Raw genomic sequence first — 25,141 nt, 5'->3', positions numbered from 1 at the left:
TCACTGAACAAAAATAAGTAATAACATAACATAACATATTCTTTATTTGGCATAAAATGACAATATACATTTATAGCCAATACAGTAAACAATCATGTACTGTAAGAACATGATATACAATAAAAATACCTTAACAAATTTTAATGTTTTACAGAGAAAGTTCTTGTTGCTACAAAATTTGAATAAATGTAAGTTCCTGTTATCTTACAATGGAAGAACATCATTAATAATAATATATAAAGACCTTGACAAAGTTGAAATGTTGTATTTGGTGCTACAAAACTTGAATAAATTTAAAATGCTTACTGTTGTCATTTCTTTCTTAAAATGGAAAATACAAAAATTTGACAAGATACTAACTGTTGTCAGTTTTTCTTAAGATGAAAAATACAAAAATAAATTTGACAATAGCAATAGTAATAGTAATAGCACGGAATTTATAATGACAGTCAGTGGTAATAGTAAATATATTAAGTGACATTGTTGTACTCTTTTGTTGAAGTTATTAACAAACATTCTCGCTACACAAAAATTATTTAGTCATTAAGCTAAATTGAGAAGACAACATACATTTAACACACTATACTTGTACCAAACGCAAACAAGACGTCGGAGGCGATCTATCATTCATTCGATATTTTCTAAAATCAATACAATCAGACGTTTGCTGGTTGACAGATTCAAGCGGCTAAAGTACTTAGATTTTCTAACCCGGAAGTAAAGACATGCAGACAGCTAAATCTGTAAATGACATGTTTATGTGAAAAATTATTTGTAAAACACTATGGAATTGACATGAACGGAATGCCAGAACACGCGGACAATTTGTTTGACTGGAAGAACCGTCAACAAATACACGGAGTATTACTGAAGCGGTCAAACGCTCAGTCAAAATGGATGAGAAGGTAAACATGGTCAAATAGATAAAAAAAAATTTCTAACTATTAATTTTTATGATTTTTAGTAGTCTGTGCTAATAATAAAAATTTTTGGAATCAATACTATAATTATTCAATACAGAGACCTCAAAAATAAGTTTTTTCAAGTTTTTGAGACATCACTAATTTTAATTATTGAAATCACAACTAAGAAGGAGTCAAATAAAAATTAACGTTTGTTTTTTAAGCTTAGTCTAAATTAATGCTTAATTTTTAAATTACACGTCTGGAATAATTCAAATTTAGCAGCAATTAAGGAAAAGAGGTATAGCCAAAATTACAATACAATTAATGTTTTGATTTTAACGTTTAAGTAATTGTAAACAAACTTAAATGCTTAGATTTTTTTACACTTTTTATGTAGAACACGTCTAGGAAGTAATTCAAAGTTTCAGTCAGTTTCAATTTTACCTCATGGGTGGAGACATTTAGAGCGTATTTTTAGCCATATTAAAAAGTTAAGTGGGGATTGAAAATGAAAATGCCTGTTCCTGCTAAACAGAAGGGTACGTAGAGGAGGTAGAGTTTTAATTGATTTGTAAACATGTTAATGCCGTCTGATAACGGTTTGTTCTCTATCAGTACATATCCGGTGTTTCCGCTTCTCTGAGTTTTTGTCACATTAATTTCATGTATAATGCATTGAAATTTGCAAAGCACGTTTTCTATGACGCAGTCATAATCTACCTTAATTGGATGTCTTTTCATTAAGTTATTTCTCCTATTATTAGCGCAATCCTGTTTAAATTGGTAATTATTGTTTAAGTATCCAAAATTTATTTATTCCTGGTAACTGCTTGTATGTATAAATTGCTAACCGATTCTGTGTCATTATCGGCAAATTTTCTGTCTGACTTTTAACCGTTCTACAATCAGTGATGGTATCAGGGATTTAGACAGGTCAGGGTAAACAAGCGATTTGTGCATGCAGACGCTTTTTTCACAATGGCAAACACACCACGAAAGATAGGGGCTTTAGTGGCCAAAATATCAAAGTTTCTGCAATAATTTGAATAAACAGACGTCTGACTGGTTAAATCTTATAATAATAATAAGGGATAAATCATTATTTAAATTACATGTATACTAAGAATGTTAACATGATGTTACACATGTTAATGTATAAACTATTGACTTTATTTGTAATAAGTTAGTTTAAATATAATATATTTCTACAAACATGCTATTATATATTTCTTCAAATATAATATTTTTAGACTTTATTTTTTTCTGATTCATTTAAGAAATTTATAAACTTCCTCAATTTTAACTAATATTAGTCAGTTTGAGTTTCCGAATTACACAATTTACTTCCTTATTATTTTCTGTACCAGTATTTTGTTACTGAAAACATTATTTCATGATACAAATGTCTTTGTCTATTATAAAGATTTATTGTAAACTTTGTAAAAGAAAATAATTGACATGTATCATATCATCAGACTGTCCTTGTTAGATTTGTTAGTTGCCAGATAAATTAGTAACTCATGAAAGAATTTCCCAAAAAAAATTGGGTGTGGGTTCTTTTTTCATCATTTAAACAAGATTTATTTTGTTCTTAAGGTACCCTTCCATGCATTATTTTTCAGGCACAAACGGGCATCTGAGTAGAGCCAATGATATCCTGTAAGCCAGCTGGATGGCTTCCTCACATGAAAGAATTCAGGTCCCAGGGGGTTTGGGGTTTTGAATACACTGAGTCGAGAGGCAAGTGGCTTTGAAATCAACAAAACTAGCCACTTGAGTATGGACGCCCCTGTTCTTAAATGAATACCAATGAATTAACAAAGTGCTAAAGAGTATTGCCTTGTGTTTGTGTGTTAGGCTTGTTTTACCCTTACTACCACCTCTTTGTCCCAAATAAACATTTATTTATGCATGGCCTGACTGAGAGAGATTTTACACCTTGAGGCAAAAACAGTGTGAGGTGCATCATGCCCTCTTGTTTTTGTAACCTAATCATAATGATAGTAATTATGTTGACACAGTAAGTTGACAGTTATACCTATATTACTAATGTCATAAAATAACATTGTCTTCATAATTATCTGTATATATATGAGCCGCGCCATGACAAAACCAACATAATGGGTTTGCGACCAGCATTGATCCAGACCAGCCTGCGCATCCGGGCAGTCTGATCAGGATCCATGCTGTACGCTATCAATTTCTTTACTTGTTAAAGAGTCTGCAAGTGAACAGCAATGATCCTGTCTCAAAATATGTCTAAAATTTTGGTATCTACATAAATAATGTATTGAATAATCCAAGTGACAGTAAAATATTATGTTACAGATATCTTGATTAATTTTGAAAATTTGCATAAAAAAGAGACTTTTTGTATAGTTTATTTCGATTCGGTCAGAATTCTTCCTTTTTGACTAAGAATCTATTATTGTTTGGTACTCATTTAAAAGCGTTTTATTGTCACATGATTAAAAGCATTGCGAATTCTGTCAGTAGGTCCGGTTTTGTTTTCCTTTATAAAAAAAGGACGGTAACAAAATTCATTACATTTTTTTATCTACTGGAAAAAAATGTTTGGCATGGTATGACCAGTACTATGTCAATGTGCTTTTAAATACAAACAAATAAACAAGAGAAAAAGACATTTTCTTTTTGCCCTTTTGTTGTTTTGTTGACCTGAATAGATTGAAAGGTAAAGGAGGAGCATTGAGCAGCAAGAAAAAAAAGTATATTACCAATAGTTAGACCAGTATGCTATGTTTTATTTATTTTTATTGCAAATGAAAAATTCCAAATTTAAAGTAAGGCTAGTGCATTATATAAATATAGTGGTGAAAATGTTATATAAAGTATAGGTGAATATCATAATAATGTAATCATGATGTGTTTTATGTACAGTTAATTATGGCCAGTCACCCCCAGCTACTCATTATTGTACAAGATGATAGAAATGTCCTCTTAATTGATGGTTTACATGATCACCAGAGGGATAATGTAGATTAAGATATGTAAAAAACTGCTGATACAATAATGTGTGTTAGACTCACTGGGAACAAAGTACATTTGTTACTTTCTTTGTACATTTGTATATGTAAATGCCTTTTTGTACAAAATATCTTAGCTATTTGTTATTGTTTTTTTTTTATTTTAACAAAATAACAACACAATCATGTTTGAGACCAAAGTTTATTTGGTTCAAATCTGTACACTTTCATGAAATTGAAGAATATTTTTAAAAATGCCACCCTTTTTCAAAAAGCTAGAAATCAGTTCGAGCTTAAACATTGTAAATGCTACAAAATGGAAACAATTTAAATTGTAAATCAGGGTAAAATCTATACAGTAAACTGGCATGATTGCTTAGGCTGGACGGCTCTACACTGGTAGCATATAGGCTTGTTCTAAGCTTGCATTTAGAGGGTTACTCAGCTTAACTTTATTTAAGTAAATTAAGGCCTAACATCAATATGAGGACAGTATGATATACATGTATTGAATGTAGTTGCACAACATAAGATTAGAGTATAATAAGTCAAGAGTTAATATTTTAACGAGTGATCGAAACACAAACACAGATAATTTAAAAATGGTTTGTTCATCAGCAAATAAAAATTATGAATTGTTGTTCCATTTGAATACCAGTTATAGAGAAAATAACTAGTTCGAATAACATTATATCTAAAACATTGAAAAAAGGCTTACAATTCACAGTTAATAGCAGATACATTAGTTTGGTTAAAACAAACTAAATGTAATGCTTTCATGAAGTGGTTAAAAACATTCTTTTTAACTTTTTACAAATGTTTTATCTTATACATGATTGTTTATATTTCAGATTTTTCATTGTTAGAGATGGTTGGATGTTTTACTATCCAGAAACAGAGAAGAAAGAATTCCCACGAAGGAATTTCTTCAATACAGCTCCAAAGGTTTGTTTTGTAAACCTTTCATTGAAGTTTTGTTAGTGCATTCTTCATTCATTATATTTAAAATGAATTTATTTGATTAAAAGAAAATCTATATACAGTCATATCTGTGTAAAAGACAACCTCTGAACAAGGTCCACATATAAAACCCTTGTTAAAAAAAGACATGTAATGGTTTTCTTTTAATTTAACAAATAATGCTGCAATATCATTTGTTTTGAGAGAATTTTTTTGCGCTCTTTACAAGTTTTTTATAGTTTCTCGGATATTGTTTGAGGAAGCATTAGTGATTCATTTGTTCCTTTATTCATACTACTTTTGTCCTTATTGCAGTTTCTCATGCTGTGTTAGTGTCCTCGATGGCATTCTTCCTCAGAGTGTTCGGGTCAAGGTTACTGACTTCCTTTCCTCGTATTAACCTTTTACCTGCTGAAATTCTTAAAAGGACTTATCCAGTTTCTACTTTTGGAATAGTCCTTTCATCAATTATGGGGTTATCAGGATGAAAATATGAAGTTGGTCTGGCATCAGAATAGAAACTGGTCAGACTTCAAGGAATTGTAGACTGGCCTGGCTTTATACAAGTGGCAAATGCTTATCAATTTCAGGTCCATTATGGGTCCAACTTCACGGAATTGAAGTCTGGTCTGGCGTTATACTTGTGTTGAACGCATTTTCATTTCCATTATAGATAAGCTGTTAGCTTTGGCAAATATAGTGATACATCAATCATTTGTTACTCTGATATTCTTGTTTCACTTGTTATATTGAGACATGTTTCTGTAATTCATCTGTTGTAATTGTACTAAAACTAGGTCATGTTTACAGTTTATTAGGAAATTACCATGCAGATATTTATCATATACATGTAACTGTCACTATTTTATACCTCTTTAGGCATGTTTTTTTTCTTTGATCTGTGAAATAGGTTGGATTAATTGTTATTCTGCATTGTTATGTTTTATTTAATGAATTATATAGTAATTAAAGGTCTGGTTAAAGGTCAGGGAATGTTTATATAATTGATTAAACTTCTCATTGATCAGAAATTAAAACAACAATGAAGTTATTTGATAATGTAGAAAAATATGTGACCTATATCTAATAGAGTATGTGTCAGAGAGTTAAGATGTATAGATATTGGAAATATTGATTTTGTCCTATGAATGTATAGAGTGAAATGGAATATGCCAGATGAAGATAATAAACAAGGCATCTGTTAACTTGTCCTCATACAGTTATTAAGTTTCTTGAGCACATGTCATGATGAAACATCTTTTCTAATGCTGAGTGCAGAAAATAATTGGAATTTCACTTGATTGTTTTTGTTTCTGTTTTAATGAAGGTTTTCCAATAAAACAGCAAAAGTTTGAGCTGATTTATTGTACAATTTTGAATTGAGATTTACATTTATGTAAGGTTGTAATTCAAAATTCATATAGAATAGTTATGTCACTAGTATAGAGCCAGGCCATCCTGAAGTGACAGGCTTTTGTCACCAGTAATAACCAAATTTTTGTTCCCTGAAACTTAAAATTAATTTGTAAGTCTGAATATATAGCATATGATTACATATAGTCAGTAAAGCTAACAGTTTTTGCCTACTTGAATCATCTTATCCTTCAAGCAGTCTTTACCTGTATTTTTAAATTGAATTCTAAATATAGATAAATTTTATCAACTTATCTAAACTTCAAGTATGACAGAGAAGGAAGTAAAATGTTTTTATAAATGTGTGTTTGGGAGTATTTGATATGGGAAAGGTGATAGTTAAAAACATTCAAGATAATAAATTTGACATGTTTTGTAAACTTGTGGCAAATCTGTGTCAATGTTAATAGCATGAAATATTTGTGTTGTCTTTGTGTTGGTTATTCTGTATGCCTTATTGTAACTATTTCTGATTTAGACTTCTATGCGATATTGTAATGGGTCTGTCTGTCTGTCTGTCAGTCAGTCGAAATGTATGACACCTTTTCCCTTGGCCAATAAAATAACTTGAGAAGGAATAAGTCATGGCAGGGACATTGCCCATGGCCAGAAGATGAACCTTATTGGCTTTAAGGTCAGAAGGTCAGAGGTCAAGGCCACAGTGTGACACTGAAAGCATGTCTGACTAATAATTAGTGAAGACTTTGACTACAGTACTAAGATTTGATGTAGAGTTTGGTCATGGCTATTAGATGACCCCCATTGGTTTTGAGCTCAATGAATCAAAGGTCAATATCTTCATTGCCTTGACCACTAAAATCATGTTTGACCAGTAACTAGGGAACACATTGGCCTACAGTCCTTACATTTCTTGTGAAGGTTGGTTATGACTAGAAGATGACCCATTTTTGAGGTCAATAGGTCAAATGATAAGGTCATGGTGATATTAGCCACTAAAGGCCTGTCTAACCAAAAACTAGAGAACATTTTGGTCTAAAGTCTTTAGATTTAGTAAATAAGTTCTGTTGGTTTTAAGGTCATAAAGTCACAGTATTACTATGTGTAAAATCCTTGTTAAATCCATTACTTTAGAAAGAATAAGGCAAGGTTTTTTAAACACATTAGGGACATTGCGAATGGCCATAGGAAGTGGAGTGAGGGCATGTGTCGTATGGACAGACACAGTTTAGTGTACTCCCTTCATTTTAATGGTTAAAGCATTACATATTTATAGAATCAGCAAATGACAAATATATAAGTCATTTGTTTAAAACCACATATTATATGTAGTTTTTTAAAAAAAATTATCATAATTATGCTCTTTAATGAAATATTGAACATACATATATATAAAGTCTTATTATATTATTTGAATCTTAGTGAAATGCAAAATTTTGGAACTACCTAAATAGAACAAAAATAGAACAAAAAATATAGCAAAGTAAATGCAATAGATAAATAGAATGCACAACAGATAAAGATTTTCATAATGTCTTGCTTAACATCTGTCTAGTGTCCCAGTTTTGTTTATCTCAGGCAAGTTTTAATGACAGGAGTGTAGAAGATAGCATAATAAGATAAAATTAAAAAAAAAGAAGAAAATTTGTAATAGTAAATTTAAAAAATGCATGTTATAATGACTCTAACCATTTCTCAGTGATGAATTCCGTATGAGCCGTGCCATGACAACCAACATAATATGTTTGCGACCAGCATGGATCCAGACCAGCCTGCGTATCCGCGCAGTTTGATCAGGATCCATGCTGTTTGCTAACAAACCCTATAACAAGTAGAGAAACTGATAGCGAACAGCATGGATCCTGATCAGACTTAGCGGATGGGCAGGCTGGTCTGGATCCATGCTGGTTGCAAACCCATTATGTTGGTTTCGTTGGCGCGGCTCATATTTACTTTAAACAAACAACTGAATTACAAGTACTGTTCATTACATGTTGGTTATATTGTGCCACCTAGATAGAATATATATCATATGAGGTAACATGGTAGTGACACAAGTTGGGCTTGAACCTAACAATCCCTTGGTTGAGTGGCACGCACCTTAACCACTAGGCATACCATCAATGCACTTTTAATATGTCATTGTAATTATAACAATCTTTCTATTTCCCATGTTTATAATTATTGTTGTGATTTATGATACAATAAATTTACATGATAAGCTTGTTTGTAAACATATGAGTAAACACAAAAGACTTTTACAAATAAATAACTCGAAATGATATATGAATTACACCTTCAATTACTAGTTATTTGTTATGTTCAGTATATTGTAACTAGATATATATTTGGTAGTAAATGAGAATAGGTGTTAACATAAGAACTACATTATTGTGACACTTACTATTTCAGGCTGCTATACCATTAGGTGTATGTAATATCACAGTGAGTAATAAAGAACAGGGTCAGCCATCTGCCTTCATTATTTCATCAGAAGAAATAGAGGTAATACAATATATTCATTATATTTCTTGTACACGAAAGTGTAAATTCATAATAGACTTAATACAGGTACTATGAATTTACAAGTATAAATTTTAGCCAAGCTTTAGCATAACATACAACACATATTGAAGATTCTGTAGAATTTGAATATAAGTTATGTGTGAAAATATATTTCCCTAACAGAATCAAAATATCATTGTCTTTTATTTTAAATGATATTTATTATTCCTCAAGGCCATTTGTAACTATTAATGAATTTGTTTTCTATGACTATAAGTCTAGTAGTCCCTGAGCTTTGAAGCACAATTTTATTCATTTTGTTTGAAATTTTGCTGCATTAATTTGTTTTATAAACACTGCTTCATAAATCGAAAAATAATTCTTCTACATTTTAAACAAAGGTACACAGCATCAGGACCATTAAAATTTGTACAATGTTCATGTATGTCCAACATGTGTATGTGTTTTAAAAGGATGATACATTTTAATTTTTTATGTTTCCAGGGTAACCTAACATTAGCAGCAGAGAATGATTATGAGAGAGATAAATGGATCTCAGTTTTAGAGAAATCCAAACGAATGTAAGTATTACACTTTACACCCACTTTTAGTGTTAGTCATATCCACACGTTTCTGTAGCCGCCCCCTCGCCCCAAGGTTGGCTGATCAGTTTTGTAGGCGATATCCTGACATTGAAAGCCCTCAAGCTAGCAAAACATATTTGTACATTCATAATAATAAAAGATCTTCATAATCATTTAAAATAGTAACCCTTAAATTATAAGATACTGTGGATTCACTAAATTTCGTGGACATAAAATTTCGTGTTTTTGTCACACAGAACATTTTCGTGGGTTGTTTATTTATGGACTGTTTATTTTTCCATAAGGTAAAATGTAAATAATGTGATGCAAAATAATCTTACAGCACACAAATTTTGTTGAATCTTAAATTTCGGGGATTGACCTACCCAGGAAAACCTTGAAAATTAGTTAACAACGAATAATAATGATATTGCAAAAATTAGTTTTATAATTATACAATATCATTTTCATAATTGATATAATTAATTAAGTTTTATATTTTAGAACATGGGCTAATCAACAGATGTCAGATGATCTAATACGACAGTTAGAGGAACATGGTCTCACACTAGCCAAACAGAAACAAGACTACTTTGGTAATACTCTACATATATCATAACTTGTTTACTTGAATAGATAAAACAATGTCATGTTGTTTGATGGTATTATAATTGACATCTTATCTATCATAGTTTATCGTGGTCGATATCTTGAGCATTTTTCTTTATGAAAGTATACATTATAGAGTAGATAACATAAATTTAGGGTGCTTACTTTGACACAACTGGTCTCTCACCATTTAATTCTTCTGTGTTATTTTATGATAAAGGTGGCCAGCTAGGCTAAAGAATGAAGTCTATCCAGTTAGCTTACGGAACATCGGTGGTTCTACTCAGGTGCCTGTTTGTGCCTGAAATAATGCACGGAAGGGCACCTGAGGTCTTCCTCCACCAGTAAAAGCTGGAATGTCGCGATATGACCTATACTGTGTCGATGTGACATAAAACCCAAAAAACAAACAAACAAACAAAGAATGAAGTAATTTAGTGGTTGTGTCTACTTATAACATTATCATAAACAGTAAGTTATTAAAAACTAGGCCTTAAACACAAATAATTGAAATTTTCCTACATTGATGAATACAAATGGTTCAATGTCATTATCTAAACAAAGCAGGAACTGAAAGTGAATCAGGAAATTAAATGTTATGAGGAAGCCTTTGATCTGTTTTTAAAATTGTTTGTTGTATGGTAATAATGGTATTGCAGCTAATTGAGAGATTTATTTAAACATGTAATGTCACCTTTGACTGTAAAAAATTTATTACATGTACTAATTTTTGGCATTTCAATGACTTTGTTTTATGTAAAGTGTTAAGGTTCCCTTTTGGCTAAGGGGTTACCTTTAAGAGTTGAGGCATCAAAATTGCAGTCATTGTTAGCCTTGCATGATTGTAAGTGGTGACCAAATTGGTTTAAATTACTGGAATTTATGCATCTCTTAGCTCCACCGGGTGGGGTGGTTTTGACCTCTGGTGATGCCTTAAGATTATAACACCCTAGGTTAGCCATAGTCATCTGTCCTGTTGATCCAGCGTTATAGGATCTAAACCAAACAAAAACAAACAACAAAAAATATTTTTAGATTCATATTTTGTTACATATGTTGATGATGAATTAAAACATTTGATATGATATAATGCAGATTAAAACAATCATAAATTTGTTGATTGTATTTATACAGATAGGTTACAGTCTGAGGTACTAGAGTTGGCTGACGAGAAGGAAAAAACATGGGTTAGTAATAGTGAAAATGTTGATCTATGAATTGGTTATCATAATTATTCCATGTTTGTTTAATATTAAATAAACTTTTGTTTGAAATTGGGCCAAAAATTGCATTAAGTATCGTTTTTCAATTTAATTCCAAGTATATTTCTGTACAATCTGTTTCATAATTATAGTTCTGATGTAAGTGCCCCTTTATTATTTGATATATGATTTCAAATTTTATGTTTTTAGGCTTTTGGACCTCAGTTGGGCCCCTTTTTTACTCCTAGATATAATATGTATATGCATGTGCTAATAAACAAATTTTTAATGTCTATCAAAATCTAAGTTTAAAGGGACTCAACTTAGATTTTTTGACATGACAGTGTGGGAAATATTTTTCCGAGATTTGTGAAACTTTATGGTCTGGATCAATAACTTGTGTGCAGATTTGCAGAACATTCCCTCATCCTATATTTCCAAAATGATATTTTTTTATTGTGCAAATAGCCCAAAAATGATAAGCATTGCAACAGTTTTACTCCAATTCGGACCAAGAATCGCACAAAAATTGATATTCAATTTAATTCTGAGTGTATTTCTTTACCATCCTTTGCAGAAATTTTCATTTTAAGTTCTTCATTTGATCTATGTAAGAATTTCAAATTTTATGCTTTTAGGCTTTTTGACCTCAGTGAAGCTCCTTTAAATTAATAGTATTAAAAAGTAATTATATGACTAAGAATATATTGTATGTTTATACAGGAGTTAGAAAGACTAAATGAAGAGCTGGAGAAAGAGAAGGCCAAGATGGAAAGTTTTGCTGAGGAAATGAAAACTGATTATGAAAAAGTTAAAAAGTAAGTTTCTTGTTTTCCTACACACAGAGCTTACATGTTCACTAAGATACAGTCTGTTCCCACTTGTAACAGTGTATTAACCCCTGACCCATTGGTTTTGTATTATTGATTAGCCAAGTTTTTTAATTTGGAACAGTCCATTTAAAGTTTAAGGGTTTCAATTCTAACATAGAAAAAGTGAGCTACCAACAGTATAGAGTCGGGTCAGACAGCACTGGCTTTGTTTTGTTGGTGAAGGTAAAAATAATTACTTCTGGTTCCAGCCGGTTAAAGATTAAAGATAGTGTTAAAGTTTAAAAGAAATATCTGTTGCTGATATGTTTATTTTTCTTCATATTCCACTTATTCTTTATTCAAGAAAATGAAAATACTAAATTATGAATAGGTTTTAGAAAATAATATTGTCTTAAAACTAAGGGTGTAACGGTTTACCGGTATACCGATATATTGCAATATGAAAAAATAAATTTCGAACCGCGGTACGATTTTTGGAAAACCGGTATTTTATAAAAATCATAATTTTCAATTAATTGCCTTCTAATTTTGTACAAATTTCACATAAAATCTTTAATTGGCAAATTTTGTTGGCGCCAACGTAAGATAAAAGTATCCGACAACTAGTACACTTAAAAGTCAATAAGCGGCCGCATAATTTACATAAGCGGCCCAGATGTGAAAGGTTACACGCGACTAGTTTTGTTTATCAAATTGTGTGACACTACTTTCTATTTATTCCTTACATTTTTATTAAGTTTCTACTAAAAATATATACATATAATAATAATATATAAATGTTACTCCATCTTTACATCAAAACATATACACGACAATACGTATTGCAATATATTGCAATAAGCTTCAGCAAAATGGCAATATATTGCAATACGGTTTTTGCTGTATTGTTACACCCCTACTTAAAACCAGAAACTAACATTTCCTTTTGCCTTGATATAGATCTATATCTTCCTGATTTGAAAATGTTTGATACCCTGTTGTGCTGTGTCTGCTTTTATCAAATCATAACTACTTCAGTTTGAATTTTTTAAATTTTTTTTTTGTTTCAAAAATTTAATCTTACTTTTTGTTAACATACAGACGTGCAATTTTCTGACATGTGTTAAATACATAGCATAGAGTTATTGGTATTTGGGGAAGTATCTATGACTGACTGTGATAAAGCATGCCTCTACTAAATTAGATTAAAGTGTGCTGACAAAATATGAAAAGTTATAGATACTATGAAACAGGTGTAGGATATTACCAATATTACTTAACTTGTCCTGAAATAATGAACCACACTGTGACTTGTCCTGAAATAATGAACCACACTGTCACTTGTCCTGAATTAATGAACCACACTGTCACTTGTCCTGAAATAATGAACCACACTGTGACTTGTCCTGAAATAATGAACCACACTGTCACTTGTCCTGAAATAATGAACCACACTGTCACTTGTCCTGAAATAATGAACCACACTGTGAATTGTCCTGAAATAATGAACCACACTGTGAATTGTCCTGAAATAATGAACCACGCTGTCACTTGTCCTGAAATAATGAACCACACTGTCACTTGTCCTGAAATAATGAACCACACTGTCACTTGTCTTGAAATAATGAACCACACTGTCATTTGTCCTGAAATAATGAACCACACTGTCACTTGTCTTGAAATAATGCACCACACTGTCACTTGTCCTGAAATAATGCACCACACTGTGTATTGTCCTGAAATAATGAACCACACTGTCACTTGTCTTGAAATAATGAACCACACTGTCATGTGTCCTGAAATAATGAGCCAAACTGTCACTTGTCTTGAAATAATGCACCACACTGTCACTTGTCCTGAAATAATGAACCACACTGTCACTTGTCCTGAAATAATGAACCACACTGTCACTTGTCCTGAAATTATGAACCACACTGTCACTTGTCCTGAAATAATGAACCACACTGTCACTTGTCTTGAAATAATGAACCACACTGTCATAGTCCTGAAATAATGAACCACACTGTCACTTGTCTTGAAATAATGCACCACACTGTCACTTGTCCTGAAATAATGAACCACACTATCACTTGTCCTGAAATAATGCACCACACTGTGACTTGTCCTGAAATAATGAACCACACTGTGACTTGTCCTGAAATAATGAACCACACTGTGACTATGAACCACACTTTCACTTGTCCTGAAATAATGAACCACACTATGACTTGTCCTGAAATAATTAACCACACTGTGATTTGTCCTGAAATAATGCACCACACTGTCACTTGTCCTGAAATAATGCACCACACTGTCACTTGACCTGAAATAATGAACCACACTGTCACTTGTCCTGAAATAATGAACCACACTGTCACTTGTCCTGAAATAATGAACCACACTGTCACTTGTCCTGAAATGATGAACTCCACTGTCACTTGACCTGAAATGATGCACTCCACTGTCACCTGTCCTGAAATAATGTACCACACTGTGACTTGTCCTGAAATAATGAACCACACTGTCACTTGTCCTGAAATAATGAACCAGACTGTCACTTGTCCTGAAATAATGAACCACTCTGTGACATCCTGAAATAATGCACTCCACTTTCACCTGTCCTGAAATAATGCTTTCCACCCTCTCTGTCCTAAAATGATGCATTCCACCATCAACTGTCCTTAAATAATGCATTTTGCCTTCACATGTCCTGAAATAATGCACTCCACCTTTGCTATCCCTAGAATATGGCACTCCACCTTCATTAATCCTAAAATAATGCATCCGACCTTCACTTTTCTTCACCTGTCCTAAAATAATGCACTCCATGTTAATTTGTCCTAAAATAATGCATTCTACCTTCATATCTCATGAAATGAAACAATGTCCAAAAAATGAAGTTTTGTATCAATACATAAATTTAAAATTCTTATAAAATGTGTTATATTACAGTGAGTTAGAAGATATGCAGAGTTATATGAAATCATTGGATACAGAAAGATTGGAACTGCGAGAACAGCTGACAACGCAGGAAACTGATCTCAAGGTATTTTCACTTCTTAGTCCTTCTGATGGTGTATAATGATCTTATTATGAAATTGGAATTATATCTTATAATTGTTGAAGCTGTTTAACCCTGTTGAATGCTAGCAAAGATGATTATATATATATCAACCTTCACTTACTTACATTCAGATTGTTAAGTGCATCTCGATATATTGGACAGTGCCTTATTGGGTACTGTGGTACTAAATATTTCCGTACATTTGTAAGGATGAAAAGTAATTAATTTCACCTACTTATTTCACTGGTATTGACTGTTGCTTTTAAGTAGGTGTGTCCATCAAAGTTTAAGTAAATGAGCAAAGATAAGAACTTAAGAGTTAGAATTAGCCATTATTATATGTGGCTCTTATGTTTCACCTATGATAAATTGAAAAAAGAAAAAATGATGATGATTTGTAGGCGTTAGCAACAGAGAAGGAATCTATTGAAGCAACATTGAAGCGGCAAGAATCAGTCACAGAACAGATAAGTCATGAGAAGGAACAGATTAGTCATGAGAAGGAAAAGATTAGCCATGAGAAAGAACAGACAGAAGAACAAATGAAGACTAAACTGAGAAATATAGAAGAACAAACACAAATATTGCTACAAGAAAAGGCAGAAGCTGAAATGAGGTAAACACAATGATAAAACTTAAAATTTTATCAATGTTCTTAAAAAAATTGGGCAATATAATAGTTTTGAGACCAGAGTCCTAGGTTAGGAAAGTTTCTTAGCTCAAACTCAGGTGTTGGGTATCTGAACTGGTCAGACACAAGTAAGAGGATGTACAGTGACCAATGAAAATTCTTAGATTTGAGACAGTACTGAGAAAAAATTATTAACCTTGACAATAGGAAACATTTAAACAACCTATGTTGATGTATTTGGTATTTATCCATTTGTTGTTCGTTTTTTCTGTAAAAAACAGTATTAGTTAAGCAGGTACTATATAATAAGATTCATCACAAAATATGTCCTTAAAGGGATATTCAGGCAAAATAATGACGAAAATATTAAAATGGATTTATGTACTCAAATCACGCTAAAATGACTTTTCATGAAGTTTCAGCATGAATTTCTGTATAAATTCTATATATTTTGGGTTTGAAGCGTAAATATATCTATATATGTTGAACAAAATTTAGAGGCCAATAGAATCACCAAATAGTTTTTAAACAAGTCAGGTGACTTGAATAAACCCTTGAAGTTACAATAACAGATATTGTGGATATTTTATGATTGAAACAAGCCTAAGTGATTCATTTGACATGTTCTTTAATGTTTTCAGAGTTCACTTTGACAATTTTTGTGAAATGCTAGCGCTCTAACCTGACCCATGCGGGTCAAGTTAGGAAACCACCATTTAATTCTTTATATGGAGAAAAGTTTTGTTCCTTTGACTGTCTAATAGTTTCATTTTGAGGGCATTTACAGAATAATGAATGAAAAATTCAAAACTAAGAAGTGGAAATTTTGCCTGTGTCTCCCTTTAATGCTGTCAACAAAATTATTTTTTTATTTTGTTGATTTTGAAAGTAAATTTAATCATACAAATTATTTTTATGCCCCCGCCATGTAATGGCCGGGGCATATAGTGTTACCCTGTTCCGTCATTCCGTCCTTCCGTCCTTCCGTCCTTCCATCATTCCGTCCTTCCGTCCTTCCGTCATTCTGTCATTCCGTCATCATCAGTTTCCGTTCATTATCTTAAGAACGGTTGGGCACATTCAACTCAAATTTGACATATGGATATGTCATGAGAAAATACAGGTCAAGTTCGAATTTGGTCATGGTTCGATGATTTTTTGGCAGAGTTATGCCCCTTTTACTTTGAAAATAATATGAAATTTCAGTTTCCGTTCATTATCTCAAGAACGGTTGGACACATTCAACTCAAACTTGACATATGGATATGTTATGAGAAAATACAGGTCAAGTTCGAATTTGGTTATGGTTCGATGATTTTTGGCAGAGTTATGCCCCTTTTACTTTGAAAATAATATGAAATTTTCAGTTTCCGTTCATTATCTCCCCAACGGTACAACACAATCAACTCAAACTTGACATATGGATATGTCATGAGAAAAATACAGGTCAAGTTCGAATTTGGTCATGGTTCGATGATTTTTGGCAGAGTTATGTCCCTTTCACTTTGAAAATAATATTAAATTTTCAGTTTCCGTTCATTATCTCCCTCAAGGTACAACACATTCAACTCAAACGTGACATATTGATGCGTCAAAGGAATGCGCAGGTCAAGTTCAAATTTGGTTGTGGTTCTATGATTTTTGGCAGAGTTATGCCCCTTTTACTTTGAAAATAATATGAAATTTTCAGTTTCCGTTCATTATCTCCCTCAAGGTACAACACATTCAACTCAAACGTGACATATGGATGCGTCAAAGGAATGCGCAGGTCAAGTTCAAATTTGGTCATGGTTCAATGATTTTTGGCAGAGTTATGCCCCTTTCACTTTGAAAGTAATATGAAATTTTCAGTTTCCGTTTATTATCTCCCCAATGGTACAACACATTCAACTCAAATTTGACATATGGATATGTTTTTGGAATGCCCAGGCCAAGTTCAAATTTGGTCATGGTTCGATGATTTTTGGCAGAGTTATGCCCCTTTCACTTTGAAAATAATATGAAATTTACAGTTTCTGTTCATTATCTACCTAACAGTGTTACATATTCAATTTTAATTTGACATATGGATATGTCAAAGGAATGGGCAGGTCAAGTTGGAATTTGGTCATGGTTTGATGGATTTTTTGGCAGAGTTATGTCCTTTCACTTTGAAAATAATATGAAATTTACAGTTTCTGTTCATTATCTACCTAACAGTGTTACATATTCAATTTTAATTTGACATATGGATATGTCAAAGGAATGGGCAGGTCAAGTTGGAATTTGGTCATGGTTTGATGATTTTTTGGCCTTTTATGTCCCTTTCACTTTGAAAATAATATAGATACATCTTAGGAATAAGCAGTTTAAGTTTGAATTTGGTCGTGGTTCAATGATTTTAGACAAACTTATCTTTCCTGAATGTTGGAAAAATTTTGAACTTTCAGTTTCAGCACTCATTCTTTTAGCCATTATTTTGGCTACAAATATGCAATATGCTTTTTCTAAAGGTTAAGACTGAATAATTTCAGTGCCTTGAACGTTGTATGGAAATGGTTTGTGTTAACATTGAAAAGTTTTAAGGGCTTTGAACTTAAAATGAAAAAAAAAAATTAATGCACCATCTGAAATTTTGGCTGCATGCGGGGGCATCCGTGGCATGATGACACATTTCTAGTTCCTTTTTAAAATGACATTCAGAAACACAAATAAAAAGAAAGAGTATTCATTATGTCCCTATCTCAGTACAAAGTGGAGCACAATAGATTCTGTGAAGAAATAGTGATCAGAATGAAAATCTCCTTTTAACTTACTTCCCCAAAGTGGGGAGGGGATTATAGGAATGGCCTCAGTCTGTCCATCTGTCCGTACGTCTGTCCGCACTACTGCATAGGGATAGGGGGCCATCTAAATGTAAACAGAACAAAAGAGAACAATAGAGTTCATTCTGTAACAATAAAGGAAGGGGCCAATGGCTATCTATTAAAAAAAAGAAAATAACAATAGAAATAGCCCTTTATCTCAATTTGGTTGCTTGTTTGTCCATAACACTTTCATGTCCACTCCATAACTTTTTATTCTTAAATTGGAACTATAAATATTGAGTTTTCTTTCACAAATTTAATGTTATTATATAGATTACAAGAAAATGAGCAGAGAGCTAGGGAGTTAGAAGAAGAGAAGACGATGTACAACGAACAAGCTCAGGAGCTACAATCTACCATCAAGGTATTAAATTAACTCCTGCACAGATTTTATTGATCCCGCCCTTCTAATTAAGTTAATTGTATTGTACATGTATCATATGCATTGTATTTTTGTTACGTTTGTTATAAAAGTTATTCTACCAGGGTTTCCATCATTTCCATATTTAATAAAGCTCTTAGGTTTGTAAATTTGCATCCTATGTGCACAGTGTTTATAAAGAATGCTGACACATCTTATGAGCCCAGATATGATGTCAAAACACTAAACATTACTTCACTAACCTGTTGAATGTAGTTAATCAAGTTTCCATTGAGTGTTTAAGGTTTAAAATAGACAAAAGTTTTTGCTTTGTTGTCAGTATATATTAATCTCTTAGGCCTACGCCTTTAGCATACAACAAATAACTTTAAAGTCAACTTGTTAAAATTTGTTTCATGTCTCCATCATCCATGTTAGTTTATGAATTGATATGATTTAAATTTTTTGTTGTAATTTTGTTTTCAGGATTTAACAGTACAAAAAGAGATGACAGAAAATGAACTCAAGGTAAGTAGTTGAAGTATTTTAAAAACAATAATTGTTTGAATCTTAGAAAAGAATAATTCTAAATTCCTTGTGTGCAAGAGATATGCTTTATTTAGAACAAATGGGGAATTCATAAAGTCATTGTCTCATTATTTAAACTTTACTAAAAATAGAAGCATAGTATTTTGTTCCAGAACATTTGATTCTGTTTATATACATTATTCATATGTTAAAAAAAAGATGGAGATTTTTCTGTTATACTTTTTGAAGAAAATGATCATAAGATTATGAGGGCAAAAATGGGGGAGGGGGGGGGGGGGGCATGGTTGGGGAGGTTAGTGACTCTACATGTGATATAATAAATCTCAAATTTATAGTCATTTTATATAGCATTCCAAAAATCTTATTCCAGGGTTATTATTAAGCTTACCCCAGACTTAGAGCTTAACACTTACTAAAACTGGTGTTATTGTAAGTTTTTATTAATTAACTTAAGTAACATCCTATAGATAATGTGCAAGGCTGGCTGTGAAGTGAATGAAAACACATGATATAAACCATTATACTGCTAGAACCAAAAGTGATTTACCTTTGCTCACAGTATAGAGCCAAACCAACAAACATATCCATGCAGTCTGACCAGGCTCTATACTTTTAGCAACTCAATTTTTGTATCTTGATCCTGAAATCCCTTAAACTTGGAATGGATTGTTCCAAAATTAATGCTGGACAAGTCCATTAAAGAAATTCGGCAGGTTAAGGATTAAAAATGAGATACATTCATTATGTTTTAAACTTTTTAACATATGAGCCGCGTCACGACAAAACCAACATAATGGGTTTGCGACCAGCATGGATCCAGACCAGACTGCGCGGCTGGATCCATGCTGTTCGCTGTCAGTTTCTCTACTTGTTATAGGGTTTGTAAGGGAACAGCATGGATCCTGATCAGACTGGGTGGATGCGTAGGCTGGTCTGGATCCATGCTGGTCACAAACCCATTAATATGTTGGTTTTGTCGTGACGCGGCTCAATTATGTTTGTATATTGAACTTATTTAGGAAGAGATTATGGCAAGAATGGAAGCTGAGAGACGTCTAAAGAACGCAGAGAGCTCGTTACATAAACTACATCACGCTGTGGAAAATGAGACGCCAAATATAGAATCTGAAGTTAAACAAGAGATGGTTGTGAATGTTAATAAACTCAAAGGTGAAATATCAGGAAAAAGATGTCTTTATTTCAAAATTTCCATTGTCTTCAAAAATTATCAAACATAATTAAATTGTTAGTGATTATTTTACTTTTATGTCTCATTATGTTACTAATAACTCCAAAGTTTTGAAATATAAAATACAGTCACATGTAACTACAAGTGTTATACATGTATGAAAATAAGTATTAGTTTTAACATTACTAAATTGACAAAGTTGATTAGATATTTAAATTGAAGATAAGTGAAATATTTATCTTGATCTGTTTATTGTTTTACAAGAATGACTGTTTACATAATTATGTCACAGGGTGAGAAAAATGTGCAGCCTGACTAGTACTTGAACTTTCTGAATACTGTACTGCGACTCTACCATTTGAGCTATACATATTATCTCCCCTAAATAGTGAACAGTTCTGAACCATTACATATAGATATCTTTATACACATTTACTGTAGAGTGATTTGCAGCAAATTTTATACAAGAAAAAACATTAAAAATCATAATGCAGTATTAATTTGTACCTGTGATACATATATTAAACATGGCTGTGAGCATAGAGGGGTGTGAGGTTGACATATTAAACCTTGCAGCAAATTTTATACAAGAAAAAACATTAAAAATCATAATGCAGTATTAATTTGTACCTGTGATACATATATTAAACATGGCTGTGAGCATAGAGGGGTGTGAGGTTGACATATTAAACCTTGCAGCAAATTTTATACAAGAAAAAACATTAAAAATCATAATGCAGTATTAATTTGTACCTGTGATACATATATTAAACATGGCTGTGAGCATAGCGGGGTGTGAGGTTGACATATTAAACCTGAGCATGTTCTGTCTTGATTTTGAAAAAAATGTTTACCATTTCCTGTTTTAAATATTTCAGCATTTTTTGAGAATCTTGCACAGGAAGCTAAGTTGGATCCTGATAAACCTGTCGTTATGAAAAACTCAATTCATGCTCGTAAAACTATCATGAGACGAAATAAAACTCGCAAATTTGAACGGAGAAAATCAAGCAGTAAGTATTTTTATTTGCACAAACTATTCTCAGTTTGTCTATGTGACCTGATAAAGTCAGTGGCTTCTTTTCTTAAGTATAGAGTCATATTTTCATACAATAAAATTTTTAAATCGCTGTATTTCAAAACAAAAGTGTTTGTCCAAAACAAGTCATTAATGTACACAGTTTATATTTTCTTATTGGTATTAAGCAATGAAGGGTGTATTTTGTTTGAAACTTTTTATACTTAATAAAGAGGTCATTTTATCAGGTCAGGTCATTGCTAATTTAAACAGAGCCTCATAGAAGAATTTTTGCTAAAATGGTTTGTGGTGTTCTCACATGTTTGATTGTAAAACATCAGTGTAATGTAAAAAGTTATTGGGTATTCACTTATTGATTAATTAATGTTAGTAATTAATGTTAGAACATGATTTTTCAATTATATCAAACATGTCAATTGTCAATATTTTATGATACACAAAGTAACGCTTGAAATTTATTGGATAAAACCTGTAGTACAGTTTCATATTAAAAATATAGGCATCAATTTTGAGCACGTTGTAGTAAAACAATGCACAGTTTGAGTTCAAATGTGCAGGAATATAATCATGAAGGCTGATAGGCCTGAGTGATTAAGGTAGTCTTACTGTAAATGCTTTCCCGCCAAAAAATTTCTTACATCTGCAAATATAGTAATAAATCAGTCATTTCAGGAACGTTATATTTCACGATCTTTGATATTCAATAATTTTTAACTGCTTATAATCGGAAATTAGTACAAAGATCTAGCGTTTAAGGAAAAGTGATTGTTAATAATCTAATGCCCAAGATTTTGAAAAAAATAACGTTTCGAAAATAACTGATTTGCTATGATTTTGGCCTATGTTAGAATTTTTTGGCGGGATAGCATTAAAGTAAGACTTCTGAACTATAAACCAGTTATTATTAGTTATATTAAAACATAAAAAAGTCAAATACATATCATTTTATATCGATTTAAATTTAACAATGCAGTTACTACATATGTCAGTGTTTAAAATGTATTAAAGATTAAAATAGTGATGTAAAAGTATTTTGATAATTTAGATGAGAGTATGTCATCACATGACACTTCATTTGGCACGTCACATGACACATTATTGTCATGTGACAAATCTTCACAGAAGGGAGGTTACTCTTGCACTATTTCATAAAATCAGTGAGTTCTTTTGTATAAAAAAAGAATGAAGTGTTTGTTAGTTGTTTGAATGAAATGTGGTACTTTATTTTTTTGTCTGGAATGAAATTATTTTCAATTTTTTTTAAGATTGTTATATACAATGTATTTCTATATTATTTGTAAGGGAATGTGTTTTTATTTTTTCGTTTATTTTTAGCAACATTTATCAGTAATCAAATTGCATTACGTCTAGGGTAAATTTTATGGCTCTATATATTATTACTCTGCTTATAAAACTGCTGTTTAACTAGTGGTGAAAGGCAGAACTTGATGCTTAACTGAATGAAAAAAAAAATCTAAAATATGAACATTGATGTAATTTAATGCCATCCACTGATTAACTTGTGGTGAATGGCAGAATAAGATGCATATCTAGATAAGTAAATTACCTAAAATATGTCAAATGTTTGGTCTATGTTTGATGTAATTTGATGCCGTTCACTGGCAGAATGATGGTCATTTCAAAACAGTTTAGGTTTCTTGTGATTATATTGAATATTAAGTATGCTTATAAATTCTGTACCATGAAATTTTGATACTTGATAGCTGTATGTAGGTACAATGTAATAGGATAATACAATACATTTTGAATGTTTAAATTTCAAAACTACATGTATAGGTTGGTCACTGTAATCTTGCAGTCAATGGTTTGATCTTCAGTCAAGGCGTAATTTCTCTATCAAAATTGCTCTGTGACATTGTAGCATGGTAGTCTTCTCTAAATCAGTGTGGGGATAAGAAGTTTGTCACTTACAGAGTAATTGGTTTTTGCTTTTTAGTTATCAAGGATAGCTGGTTAGGTGGCCTGACTTCCAAGATATGACCAAAAATGTTTCTAAAGTTGGTTTCACGGTGCACCAACACTGTATAGGTCATATGGTTCAATGATGATTTTGGCTAACCTTAGGTGTTACAAATTTCAATACCTGGGGTCAATACCACTTCACCTGCTGGAGCTAAGAGATGCATAGACTCCAGTTATTCAAAACCATTTTGTCACCTCTTACTATCATGCAGGAGAAATAAATTTTGGCTATAATTCTTATGCCTCAACCATTGATGGCAACCCCTCGGCCACAAGAGGCTCTTTGTGTTATTAACATGTTTAACAGATATGATTTGAGAATGTTAATGATATTGGTATAAAGATAACTTACTCTATTAAGAATATAAAGGTAAAATATACAGCTTCTCTATATAAGGTCACACATTTATTTTGACAAGGGGAATTACATTTGAGATGCAAGTCATCCAGTAAACAAACATAAATGTTCATATGCTGCTGTATTATTTAACTCTCTCTGCTAAGCAAACATTACTCCCCTTGTGCTACAACTATAGTGCCCTTCCTGTGCCACAACTATTGTGCTAGGTCAGCCCTCATTTCTGTGCAATCTGACCAGACCATGTTCTGTTGTTGTAGAATTTTCATTGTGAATTCATTCAAGCTAACAATGCATTGTTTACAATTCTAAGGTAGAATATGCTCATGGTAAAACAAAGGTAATACATGTAGCATTTAAAATATGTTAATTATACAGTGTTGAAACATCCTTCATCATTTTGATGTATTAACAGTGTAACAATTCTGGGGAAAAAAATTAAAAACATGAATTCTGGCAATAAGTCACATATAAAAGTATGAATGTTTTTCTCTTTAAAGACAAGTTGTATCATATACTGAATTAAATTAGAAATTTAGTGAATCATTAATAGTTGGCTTATGATTAAAATATGGTATAATCTTGCTACCTTGTTTTGATGCGAAAAATTAACCACTTAGGCCAGCGGCCTTCATGGTCCTACACATCAAAACTCCAAACAGGTGATAAAAATAGCGGGTAAACACGCTCTGACCAATATTTTTTCTTAAATATATTAATCAGTTGTCGTGGTAATAAGAGAGTTTTAAAATATACTTTCGTTATTATTTTTTTTTTTTAATTCTGGCTAGTGATTGGATGAGAATTTTTTAAGGTATAGGTAGTCTATGAGAATTTGTCACACTAAGTTTTTTGATGATTTGCCATTTTAGGCTCCTTGTCTGCCACTCCACTTACGCCTGTACTTGACTACATGCAGTGTAGTGTGTTGTCTATATAATACTCTATAGTGACATTCTTGGTGTAGGTAATATATATTTTGTGTTCCAGTTTTCACCACAAATATTTTTTGTGTGCTTCAGAAGTATGGGGCTTTGGAGCTGAGAATCTCATAAAAAAATAAATATGTCATGATACCACTTTTGTCACCATGGTAACCAAACGAAACATGTTATTTATTCCAAAACCATCAAAACTTTCCTTTTTAAAGAGAGCTTTATAGAGGTTAACATTCTCAGCTCTTTCATGT

The 25,141-nt window shown here is 32.0% G+C and overlaps 1 protein-coding gene across 6 annotated transcripts in view; it reads left to right on the top strand.

Moving 5' to 3' along the window:
- Nucleotides 1-684: 684 nt before the first annotated feature.
- LOC132739258 (pleckstrin homology domain-containing family D member 1-like) overlaps nucleotides 685-25,141 on the top strand; it is a 39,496-nt gene continuing 15,039 nt past the window's right edge. For 3 of the 6 annotated variants that reach the window (XM_060726929.1, XM_060726932.1, XM_060726935.1), the window contains exons 1-13: nucleotides 686-905; nucleotides 4,741-4,834; nucleotides 8,633-8,725; nucleotides 9,230-9,306; nucleotides 9,814-9,905; nucleotides 11,053-11,105; nucleotides 11,844-11,938; nucleotides 14,885-14,978; nucleotides 15,398-15,612; nucleotides 18,747-18,837; nucleotides 19,321-19,362; nucleotides 20,403-20,553; nucleotides 21,451-21,585. In XM_060726929.1, coding sequence (XP_060582912.1) covers nucleotides 748-905; nucleotides 4,741-4,834; nucleotides 8,633-8,725; nucleotides 9,230-9,306; nucleotides 9,814-9,905; nucleotides 11,053-11,105; nucleotides 11,844-11,938; nucleotides 14,885-14,978; nucleotides 15,398-15,612; nucleotides 18,747-18,837; nucleotides 19,321-19,362; nucleotides 20,403-20,553; nucleotides 21,451-21,585 — 1,390 coding nt within the window. In that variant the 5' untranslated portion in view covers nucleotides 686-747. Of the gene's footprint in view, nucleotides 906-4,740; nucleotides 4,835-8,632; nucleotides 8,726-9,229; nucleotides 9,307-9,813; nucleotides 9,906-11,052; nucleotides 11,106-11,843; nucleotides 11,939-14,884; nucleotides 14,979-15,397; nucleotides 15,613-18,746; nucleotides 18,838-19,320; nucleotides 19,363-20,402; nucleotides 20,554-21,450; nucleotides 21,586-22,656; nucleotides 22,769-22,946; nucleotides 22,984-24,824; nucleotides 24,920-25,141 lie in introns of all 6 variants that reach the window. The other 3 variants (XM_060726930.1, XM_060726934.1, XM_060726931.1) reach the window with 3 other exon arrangements.

The sequence above is a fragment of the Ruditapes philippinarum genome, unplaced genomic scaffold (assembly GCF_026571515.1).
Source record: "Ruditapes philippinarum isolate M1 unplaced genomic scaffold, ASM2657151v2 ctg1385_1_1_1_1, whole genome shotgun sequence".
Taxonomy (NCBI): Eukaryota; Metazoa; Mollusca; class Bivalvia; order Venerida; family Veneridae; genus Ruditapes; species Ruditapes philippinarum.
Note: the sequence above shows the minus strand (reverse complement) of the source record. Positions and strands in the feature narration are given on the sequence as shown.